Here is a 12008-nt window from a genome sequence, read left to right on the forward strand (position 1 = left end):
ATTACTCTATAACCTGAGGAACAACAGCTTCTCACTCATCTAATTTATGCAATGGGACAACTTTGATCTAATGGACAATGTCAAATTGATATCTAATAAAACAATTAAAGAGCAAACCACTAGCATTTATGCTATGACATTCACCAATTAATTTATTCTTTCACCACCGACATGTAAGCTAGCATCCTTTTACAACAGTAAACAGATAGAACAATAAGAAGTTACCACACAGAACTACAAAAGATTTAAGTGCTATTTGTACAGAATCAAAATTAATACCTCTCCCCAAATACAAGGAAAACACAGAGGCATTTCTCCTTTTCAGTCCATTGCAAACAAGAAAAAAAAAATGCAGACAATATTGTAAATTACATTCAAGATGTATTTTCCTAAAGTTTGGGAAACTTCAGGAAAGGCTACCACAATATCCTTTCATAGGCTTTTATGAAGCTTAGTGTTGTTACTGAACTTGTATAGCTCCTGGGGGCATGCAGTACCATCATCTTTCTGAAAACATACAGCCTATTTTTAAACATAAAGCAAAGTCAAGAAGGACAACTACAACCCTAACTTTTTTCATGTTTTGTGTAGAGTATGACTAAATTCAGACCCCCAAATCAAGCATAACATCCCTCAACAAGCATTACAAGTAATTTTCGGGACTGTCTCTTGAGATGCCATGATCTGATCAGTAACTTTCTAGACAGATTTTTTCTAACTACATATAGGAAAGACTGAAAATACATGGCCATCTATTCTCCATATCACACAAAGTACTAGCACAAAAAAATACACGTAACAGAGCAATTAGTCCCCACAGACCAGTAGGGCATCTAAAAACAATTAGCTCATGAAGAGGAGTTTTTTCATCTATTATGCCCCAAAAGTGTGAAAATGCATTGAGATTGTTTGAGACAACACTCTCCAAACAGTATCAACCATGCTAATTTTGTTGGCATTCGTATCAGAATGTACTGTGGTAGCAGGTGGCTGAGAGACCAGCTCCACTACTTAACATCTTCTGCCAAAACACTATAAAACCACCAATTTAGAAGTTACCTGCTATTCAATCCATCTGATTCTCCTATCTCTCCAACAGCTGAAGAAAAAGCAGGTATGACTCATGTATTTATCCCAGAAAAATCTTAAGTGTCTTTTCACCTGCTCAGTAAAAGCTGATTTTAGAGAACACCAATGTCAGGGGCAGCACTGTGATACTGAACAGCTCCTCACCCCTGTCATCCAGTAATTTCCTGAGGGGAAACCTGAGTATCACATGGATGTAATATATTTGTCCCTAACATTTAAGAATGCAAAAGGGTATTGGGAATGTTTAAAATAATTCCTCTCAGGAATCTGCACAGCAAGTCACAGCACAAGGCTTTAAATGATGTTTGTCATAAACAGACATCCACATCAACTCCCCTCAGGTTCATGAGAGCTCAGAGTTTTTACGAAGCTTAGCACATTAAGTTACGCTTAAGGATTTTTGCCTTTTTTCCAGTAGCGTCCCAGAACCAGACTGTGAAACCCACATAGCATTCCAGCACCCACCTCCCGTTCATTACCCAAACTGCCGCATTTTCAAACGTGCTTGCCCAGAAAGTTACTACGAGCTTAAACTTAAATACAGAGCAGGCAGCGCTCCCAGACGCGTCCACAGACGCAGCTTACTGCCAAGGAGAAGGAAGCACCCCGGGACTGACTCCTACGGGGGCTGCCAGCTGCCTCTCAGGCTATCGGCAGTTCTCAGACGGCGGCGGGGCGGCCTCCCCCGGGGCAGGGGAGGATGTCGCCGAAGCGTTTCGGGAGCCCTCCCGGTCCCCGGCTGCGGGTCACTCACGGTCTCTGGAGCGGCTCCTCGGGGATGGCAGCCGGGCCCTGCTGCTGCTGGAAGGAGCGCAACGACTCGAAGGCCTTCATCAGCTTCTCCATGGTGGCCATGACCGCTCCGCCCGCGGCACCGACCCGCCGCGCCGACCCGCCCTCTCGCAGGCACCCGGCGGCGCCCGCCTTCCTCCTGGCGGGCCCGACGACTCCTCCTCCTCCTCCTCCTCCTCCTCCTCCTCCTCCTCCTCCTTCTCCTCTTCCCCCCGCCCCCGGCCCCGCTCTCTCCCGCTCGCCGCGGCCGGCCGAGGCGCCGCCGCCCGCTCACACCGCGCCGCCCGTCACTGCCGCAATGAATGAGCGAGACGCCGCAGGGGGCCGCGAGCGCTCCCCAACCGCCCCGCCGCCATCTTGGATCCGTCCCATCAGCCCCTACACCGCTGCCCCACCCCCCCGGGAGAGAGTCTTCGGCCCCTGGCCCAGCCGCGCTGCGCGCATGCGCAGACCGCACCACCCGGCCCGGTGTCACGCGCACCCATACGTACGCACACGCAGAGTCACGCGGACCAGGTAAGGGGCGGGGCAGCAGGGAGAGCGACAGGCTCGCTGTCCCATCAGAAAGAAGGCTCCACCCCTTCCCCAATGGGCACCGCCAGGGTGCTCCCACCGCGGCTGAGCCGGGATGGGGGGGGGCTGGGTCCTAGAGCCCGCCGGCCGGTCGCACCGCAGCGCCCCCTTCAGGGCGGAGGCGACAAGGACGCCCAGCGATGGCGGACCGGGGCTTGACCGCGCACGGACGGGTGGCGGGGCCCGAAAAACGGCCCTCGGCAGGGAAGCCCCACTCCCACCCCGCGCTCCCTACCTGGCAGGGGCTTCCCCAAGGAGCCAGAGGGGAGCCTGCTGCCGCTCCAGGGCGCCAAGCGCCTGCCGCGCCCGCCCTGGTAGAACCTGAAGGTGCCCTGAGGCGGGGGGAACAAGCCCTGAGGCGGGGGGCACAGGGACAAGCCCTGAAGGCAGCCGCACCCCCCGTCCCCCCAGCGAAAGCACACCCTCCGTCTGACCGTACCCGGTAACCCCCACAGCTTCCCCGCGCACCCCTCCAGCCCTACCCCGGCCCCTTAGGACACAGGTGCTGCCCCCATTTCAGTTTTATTTTGGTCTACATGTAGAAAAGAGGAAACACTTACAGGAAGAGGGCACTTAAAACTTGGCAAGGTACCCGCTAGCCTTTCAGCGCTCCTCTTGAGATTCTGGATTTGCTTCATCAGAGAATACTCTTAAAGCACATATTAAACATACAATATACAAGACAGGATACAGTATTTAAATCCTTGATTCCATGATTAAGCACTTTTTTTTTAAAAAAAAAAAAAACAGCAGTAGTGAACTTTCCAGTTATAACCACTGATTTTAATGTAACAGTTGCTGATACACATTTTAAATGATAGCTGGTAAGAATGGGCAAATCAGCTTCTCTCAAACACATTACCTTGTTTCTAGCAACGGAAAGGAAGAACAGCTCTTGGAACTTTTAAGAAAATAAATTCTCAGTAATGACATAATATGCAACTTGGTAATTGCTAGCAGGGATGGACAAAAGAAGCAAAGTCTCATCTTCAGCCATTCAGACCAATGTAAGCCATGACAGAACCATCTTCCTGATAATATTTTTGCCAAATATTCAGTAAAACAGTGCTCTGCAGTTAACTTTATTAGCATGTTAATAAAAGATGACCCATTTGAAACATTCCTCCAAAAGTAAACCTACCTACAGTGCTGAAAGAAATTCAACTTACAGCAAACCCCCTACTTCATCATAAATGTGTAACAAAATGGGAGCTTTTAAGGTAAAAAATATTTTTCCTGGTTATTTTATGATGAAGTATGCTGAGAGTTTTCTCTGGAACATAGGGATGACCATGAATTTTTTTAGCAAATGATACATGAAAAAAAGATGACAGCGTAGCTGGAATGCTGCATACACTGTGAGAATTGCATGTACCACTCCACACTTTGAAATAAATTGAAGCATATTAAAAGAGCATAAGCTCTTATCTAAGATTTAAAAAGCCACTAAGGAAGACGGTCTTTGCAAACCTGCTTTGAAGCTTTAGATCAAAATGTGTACCAGTGGCCTAAGGGTTGCTGACTCACCAGCAGGAATGCCAAGGCAGTGCCTGCCCACAACCACACTCCTCTTTGTTCTCCCTGTCTTTCCAAATTGTACTGGCAGTGCCAGCCCTCTGGCTCGTTAGTCATGAGTTGGGGGAACTGGAAGAGAACTCAGGGGTATCAGGTTTTTCTTTGGCAAGTACCTTATCAGTAGATTCTCTCAATTCAAGTTTACTGATCCATGGTTTTGCATGTATCATGTCACTGACCCTGTTCAAATAGCAGCCCCACAAACAGCTGCACTGGCAAAAAAATAAAGTATAAAACTGGCAAGGGGCAAGAAAAAGCAGGCAGGGTTAGAGAACAGGCATTTTTGTAAAGCCATCATTACCACAAAGAAAAATTAAGTCAGAATCTCAATGGAGTAACAGTGAATACTTAAAAGGTTTTGGTGTAATTTAATGGATGATAATGAATTCATCTCAACCTCCAGAAGAAAAGAAGAAACATGCTTTTACCTTGTCTATAAAACAGACATGAACTTCATTAATGTGGAAAGGTTTCCTAGACACAGGCTACCTAAGCATGGGTTATCTCTTGATTTAACATTTTTAAGGATAGGTTGGATAATCACAAAGAACATTTTTTCGCTCTGTCCTGAAGTCACATGTACGCCAGCATTTCTGCATTTCCACAGACAATTCAGTAGGTAACTGGTACTACTCAAATAATCTAATAGACTTCATTAAACTGCAGTCCAATGTAGTTGAACATATGCATAGATAATCTGTAATATGCCGTAGCACAGCAGTATCATTGGTAAAGTCACTTAATTTGAAGCTGTTTTACATAGAAATTGAGTCCTTAGCCCTTCAACTTATGTCATAAAATGACAGTGGAAGCCTTTGCCAAAACAGGGCAAAATGTCAAAAATACAAGCAGCCTAATGTTGAAAAGTATATGATATAAAAAAACCCAAATCCAACTAATACCAAGGTATAAATTCTCTCAAGGAAAGTGAAGCCTGGTTAGTTTCCTTTGGCAATAGTATAAAATTTAATATGCATTATAAGGCCAATGGCAAGTAGAGGTACAGCTACTACTGACCAATCTTTCATTCACATTCATAGTGTTATCACAGTAAATGTGTTCATGAAAAACAGCCCATCCCAATAATTCTGTCTTTTCACATAGAAATTTATGTAGAAATCATGACTCAGACCATGAGATAAGTTATGTATCAACTGAGCAATACAACAGAGCTAGGGCACTTTTTCCTGGATCTGACAATCTTACATTGGTAAAAAACTTACAGCATGTAACACACATCTTCTGCTTCAACAAATTGGAAATTGTTTTTTCCGATCACAGTCTTTCTTTTATCTATCCCAGCTACCATGACTGACATGGCAAATAAATCACATTGGACAGTAATACATGTGGTTGAGATATGTGGCAGTGTTTTGCTTTTATTTCTGGAACAACAATGCCAGAACATCCAGGAAAAACAACAACAGTTCAGTGGTTTGGAGATACCGGAACTAACACATCATATTTAACAGTCAGCTTCACTATATTTGGAAGAATTCTGGTGGTTTGGACACATGTGGAACATGAGAGAAGTTACCTGTATCTCCTGCACAATGTAAGTTATACCATAAGAACAATTATGAAATAAAAAAGAATTGTACATTCAGCAGAAGATAGATCATCATCACCAAAATGAGCCAGGCAGGTTATTAAAATCAAAGTTAACATAAATTTACCTTAAAGATGCTTTCCATTCATTTAATTCAATTTTTGGAATACTTCTTAAAGAGAAGTATTTTCTGAAAATCTATACTGAAGTAAAGGGGATAATTTCAATGTTAAGTTAGTATAATACTAAATTGTAAACCAAAGCAAAATATATCACTTCTCTTGACTTATTTTAGTAATTTGTAAACAAGTACTCTTCTTTTGTACAAATGGCAATGAGAAATTTCTTACATTAGTATTGTTTGAAAAGTAATTGAAGTGCAATCTAAAAATGGATTTTTAGTTGTTTTTAACAGCTTCTATCATTGATTTCTCAAATTAGACATAATTTTATTCTGAGATGGAGACAATTATTTCATAACTAAAAACCTTCAGATCTATTGTTTTAAGAATTATCTGAAAAAAAGACAGACATCATCTTCTATTAAAGACTAAGATTTGTCAATAGCGTTCTCTTTGTTACAGAAATACCATATTTTTTTCCTATTTATTATTATACAATATTTTTAAGTGCTCATTTTTTCAACTGAGACTGTTTTGCTGTTATAATCTAGAAACACAACGCCATCTCTATTATGAACACTGCACCTCTGGGAAAAAAAAAAAAAAAGCTGACAATCTTTTTTATAGAAAGAGAACAACCCTGAGGCATGAAGATTCTATTCTGTTGGTCACAACATTCAAAAGCATTAAGTAAACCAATAAGATACTGGTACACTGTTTCACAGTTTCTGAATTTTGAGATATATATATATATATTCATGAAGTATGCACAAGCAGACATTAAGACTTACATACACAAATGTTTGGAAACACAAGCCAGAGAAAAGGAAGGTTGATCTCATGCAAGTAACTCTACAGAATTCCCACAGATCTTTCCATATCTTGCACCAGTAGCACAAAGCAGTCAGGCTGTTGGATTGTCTCACTTTAAATACTTCTAACACACAGATCTAGAATCTGAATTCATGGAGGTATAATGAAGTCATAGTGAATGACAAGCATTTACCTTGGCTTTTTTTTTTTTTTTTTTTTTTTTTTTTTTTTTTAACAGTTTAATGGAATAAAAGGCTACATAATCAGTAAACACAACCTGCTGCCCTCTCCCTTCTTTAACTCAGTTGTGTCCTACAAAAACCAAAACCAAAGTTCAGATTGAATTTATCACACCACAATATTTTGCTTTCAGGTGTTCTCCCCTCTCCTTACTCTTTCTTTGCTTTCAAAATGCATCTCCAAGCTACTAATACTCCAGTAAAGACATTTAACCAGTGTTAGTCACCTTAGATTAAACAGCATAGCATCTTAATCTCCATGTACCGTGTAAGGATAGATATGCTGATCCTTCCAGTTTCTAATTCATTAAGGGGTTCACATTACATATCTAGTCATTATTATGTGGTTATATTTCTAGCCAAAAGGGACAACTTTCTAGTAGAAAGGTGCCATCTTGAGCCTATTGGATAAAAAAAAATACCCACAACCAAAAAAAACCCCAAACCAAAAAAACAACCAAAAGCAGCAGAATTTAGGTCCTCATCCTGCAAATATGTAGTTACTCAAAACCAATTTAATAGTATTATTTAGAACAGAAGAAAAAAAAACTTGTGAATTTAAACTAAATAAAGATTCATAAAAACAAACAAATCCTCCACTGTTTCACGCGGTTGGAGTTCCTTGTCCAAAGAAGTAGATGCATAAATAACTACTTCTTAGGAACAACTTCCCTTTGCTCTTCATCTAGCCTTTTTTCTTCACAGATCCCTGCAGAGTATGTGTTAAGTCTCAGCACTCCAAAATAGACGAGTGGGTTTTTTTTGTTTGTTTGTTTTTGTTTTTGTTTTTTTTTTTAAAGTTAAGATCCCTCCCCTCCAATATGGAAAGAAAATTTGAAATGCATGATAAATAGACTTTCAGATTTTTTTATGTGTTAAAGACAAGTCCTGTATTTTCTTCATAAAAAATTGCTCAGCTTGTGTCCATAGTATTCCTGCCCAAATTTCAAGTTGCTCTAAGCAGGCATTAAATCCAGACTGTCACCCCGTATGTTTACTGTTAATACAGTCACCTTTGCCTCAGACCAGCAAACCTAAGATCTTAAAAATTAAACCCCTTAATCAGAGAAACACAGTAACTTCTTCAATCAGGTAGGTATTTATAAAACACTTTTGTTACTTCCCTATTTCTCCATTCCCATCTTTTTAGAGTCCTTCTATTCTTGTGGTACATAATAAAGAGGGTCAGGTCAGACTATGCCAGCTCATTGTCTCACACATAATGGATCCAGCCAACACCCTTGCTTCAGATATTTTTCTTTTTGTCAAGCCTGCCATCCCTTCACTATTGCATCAGACTATCTTCCAGTAATTCATTCAAGCTCCCCCTCTGCCAATTTCTCCCTTTGTACTTCATATGGCAGTGGTTTTGCTGTCCTCTGTGCTGTTTTAGACATTGGGAAAAATGCACTGAAAACACAGGAGAAGACACTCATTCCTCACTTCTGTGACACCGTAGTCAAGAGGAACAATTTCAGACAGACACCAGCTCAGTCCCAGTAGGATTCTGTAACACACCAGTTTTCCAACTTTTTAAAAATTCTAACCCATTAAAACATTTGTCACTAGAGAAAACGTACTGTAAATTAAAACCTGATGATAGGCTTGAGTATCAAATGTATCTTGTGAGTTTCTCAGAAGCAGCTTAAGTTTCTTCCAGTGGATCTGCAGATCACAAGTGGAAATCTATTTGGGGTAGAGGGATATTCAGTTGCTCTGTGTGTATAATACATGTGTGGTCTGGTTGGCACCCTAGAGATCTGAGAGGAAAAAAAATACGTGCTCAGTGGAGACAAGTCTTCGAAATACAGAGCAAAATATGTAACAAAAGTCATGTCTCCAAGATCAAGGGCATTCCACTAGATTTCAAGTCCCTAACTGAAATTTTGAAAACAGGAAAGGCTCTTAATGAAGTGTGTTCCCTAAATTCATTCTCATATACAGATTAATATTTTTACCAGAAACTTTAAAAAAATAAAAAGAAAGTCTGGCACACTTTGAGTGGAATGGATGTCTGACAAACTTTCAAGCAGCTGGAAACAGTTTTACTAATGAACGTCAGGTAACCGTAACTAAAACTTCAGTAACAGCTCCACATCTGCATTACGCAATCATTAAAGGCAGGTTTTAATGTTTTAAGTTTTTAAAGGTTGTAAGGAAAGAGTATTTACATAATCAAATATGATACTTAATACTACCTTGTCCCTCCCTCAGTGGCAGTGATTGCTGTCAACCCTATAACATTGCATATTACAACACAGTAAGCAGAGATGAGGTTAGTAAGAAGAGCCCATGCTTTGTTTTTTAACCCATTATAAAATGATAACATCCTACATTGTTGTAAACAATTTCATTTACAGAAAAAAACAATAAGGTGTCCCCACAGGTAAAAAGAAATCCCTTTAGTAAAGACAAAGTACTCAAAATATAGTTATAAAATTTTGGCATAGGTCTACTTGCATGGTCCATGCCAAGAGACTGTAAGAAAATACAGTAGGATGAGTAGAAAATAAAAGAATGGGGTAATATAGTTTGTTACAGGATTAAGCTAAATATTCAGAATTCCCTATATATAGAAATACAGAAAGATATTATACAGAGCCAAACAGTAAAGAGTAATTCATAATAGCTGGCTGCAGTGCACTGAATTCCTTTTTTTCCTTAGCAGTTGCTTCAGAAATACATTAGTTAATAGCACTACCATGCTGCCAGATAATACCAGAATTATGAAATTTATCAGTACAGCAATTTTACTGTTAAGAAAACTGCTAATAAAGATCCTAACGAACAAGAAAAATTTTACCAGGAGCATACAAAGTCAAGTTACATTGATGCCATAGATATTATCTCTGCACTTTAAAATCCTTTTAGTACTTCTAGATTAATTCCACTGGGGGGGGGGGGGGGGGGGGGAAATCAAGATAAACCAAATACATACAGAAACACACTCACTCAAATGGCACTCATTGCTTTTTGTACAATTAAGCTTTAGTGAAAATATACATCTTAAAACAAATGAAGTACAAATGTACAAAAATCCTTGAACTCAGATAAAAAATATATATAATACACTTTGCTACAGAGATATAAAACATTTAAAGTTTGCTCATCCTTTCTGATGAGCTTAAAATGATTTAAAGTCTGGAGGACTCCTGCTCATCATCACTGCAATCAGATTTAAAGCAGACCTGCAACAGAAGACAAAGAGACAATTCAGCTGCAGAATTGACACTACAGTTGGTTTGTCTGCTTTGTGTGGCACAGAAAATCTGGGGGGGTGGGTCTTTTTCCAGCACATTTTACTCCATACTAACTAAATGCTTCGGGAACATCAGAAGGAAACCACAACCCAACCCGAAATCTCAAGTCATTAAAGTTTCACTTAATCTTAAATTCTTACCTTCTTCTAACCTTACAGGACAAATAACTGCAGTGTTACTACTTTGAAACCAACTGAAGGCTCTCAAGCCATATTAGTTTTTTTTAGGACTCTTTCTTAATATATAGAACCATACCTTGGGATAGTGTGAACCCTGCTGATTCAGCTGGAAAAGATGACAGTAAGACACAAGCTTTAACTTTAGCTAAGTAGTACATACACTTAACCATTCCTTCTATTCCATTACTGTAAGTGGGGGAAAAGTGAATTTGAAAAGGTGAACTAAAAATGACAATACTATTATACATTCCATTAGCACTGTACCATTTTAGAGAGGTGAATTACTAGCTGATGACAAAAAATATCATCATGCAATTTTAATAGATGGCCCTGTTGTGGCTACTTAACAATATGCTCCTAGCAATTTTAAAATTCCATTTCTGCTTGAAAGCAAAAGTAATTTCTAGAGAAGTGTTCTCTACTGGAATACACTCATGCTTCTCAAGGTAATTCCGCTCTAAGTGCAGGCATACTGAGCAAGCAGAATTGTGTACAACATCTTCAACCAAAAACCTTTACGAATAGCCTACTTCTACATGACCAGTAAGCAAGCACAACATGCTGCATGTCCTTTAGGTAGTAAATACTCAATTCATATACCTCTAAATGTTCACCAAAGAATAGAAGTTATGTGTGTAAGAAAAGGCTGTGCATTATCAGCTATGTAAAAATATATTACGTTCTTTTTGTTTTGGTAAAGGCATTAAGCTATATAAGATCTTTTAACATTTGTTTTGTGACATTTCTTCACACTCATTCATTTAGGAGAAATTTTTACTTATTTGCTAAATACACTAGAATGATTTATTGAAAGCCCAACTTTCTAAAGGAGCAAGTCCTAGGAGTTGCATTGTTCCACACTCACTTCTGAGTTCATTAGTCAATTTTATTTAAGTTTTTACAGAGGGCCTCAATTATCTCTGAAGTCGTCTCCCCAGAAGTTTTTATAGAAAACTGACAAAATATGTAAGGAATAAGACTCAAATAAGTATCTTTAGGAAAGCTATAGCACAGCTATCTATAGCACATCTGTTAACAGCACCCACTACCTTTTCACCAGGTAATAGCTAGCAAACACCAAAGAAACACAGAATACTGAGGGAAAAAAAACCTTCAGAGTTATAGGGGTTGCTATAGTTTCTGAAATGCAATGAAGGGGAAAAGCTGTAATAAACCAGATCTCATTAGTGTCAGTATTCAGTGTACAACTTGTTTTTCCTATCACAAAATAATATATATATTAAAAAAAAAAAAAAGGATGTGAAGGCCTGACTGGCTGTTTTCTGATGAAAGAAAAAAAAATACCCTTACCTCTCCACTAAAAAGTCTGTGAAAGAAGCCTCTCTTTGGTTTAGGAGACCTCTCTCTGTCTGGTGACACAGTACCATCAGTTTCATACGCATTGATATCTTCAAAGCATCCTGTTTCAATCATCTTTGGAACATATGAAATATAAATTGAAATACTGATACAAGCCTCTCAAACAAGTTCCACATATTATCTATTTTTCTGGCTGGGTACCCCTAACGACTTGCAAATTCATCAGTAAAACCACACCACTCACAGAGCTCCATGAAGGCAGGCACAAAGTCTGCATTAACTCTCCTTGTGCACCCAACAAACTAAAGAACAGGAACGAGAACACTAAGACGCAGTTAAGTACTTGGATGCTCCCTTGCTTTGGGAAGGAATTTCTTCTGCCCGTGATACAATCAAAAGTTTTTAGAACCAGAAATTGATCTTCCTTTCATCTATTCTGCTCATTTCAGAGCAGTTTAACCTAATGAATATAGTATATCTATACCCTGGACTGAACT

The 12008-nt window shown here is 39.7% G+C and overlaps 2 protein-coding genes across 4 annotated transcripts in view; both read right to left on the minus strand.

Annotated features, from left to right (window-relative positions):
• HTT (huntingtin) overlaps positions 1-2054 on the minus strand; it is an 85738-nt gene extending 83684 nt beyond the window's left edge. For both annotated transcript variants that reach the window (XM_042807664.1, XM_032987320.2), the window contains exon 1: positions 1844-2054. In XM_042807664.1, the coding sequence (XP_042663598.1) occupies positions 1844-1944 (101 nt within the window). In that variant the 5' untranslated portion in view covers positions 1945-2054. The remainder of the gene's footprint in view (positions 1-1843) is intronic.
• Positions 2055-4971: 2917 nt separating this feature from the next.
• The window catches only part of GRK4 (G protein-coupled receptor kinase 4), a 43263-nt gene continuing 36226 nt past the window's right edge, over positions 4972-12008 (minus strand). Inside the window, exons 15-16 of one of the 2 annotated variants that reach the window (XM_032987366.2) lie at positions 11503-11625; positions 4972-9940 (exon numbers count right to left, since the gene is read on the minus strand). In XM_032987366.2, coding sequence (XP_032843257.1) covers positions 9887-9940; positions 11503-11625 — 177 coding nt within the window. In that variant the 3' untranslated portion in view covers positions 4972-9886. Of the gene's footprint in view, positions 9941-11502; positions 11626-12008 lie in introns of those variants that run through there. The other variant, XR_004406312.2, reaches the window with a different exon arrangement.

The sequence above is a fragment of the Tyto alba genome, unplaced genomic scaffold, assembly GCF_018691265.1.
Source record: "Tyto alba isolate M040663 unplaced genomic scaffold, T.alba_DEE_v4.0 Super-Scaffold_6, whole genome shotgun sequence".
NCBI lineage: Eukaryota > Metazoa > Chordata > Aves > Strigiformes > Tytonidae > Tyto > Tyto alba.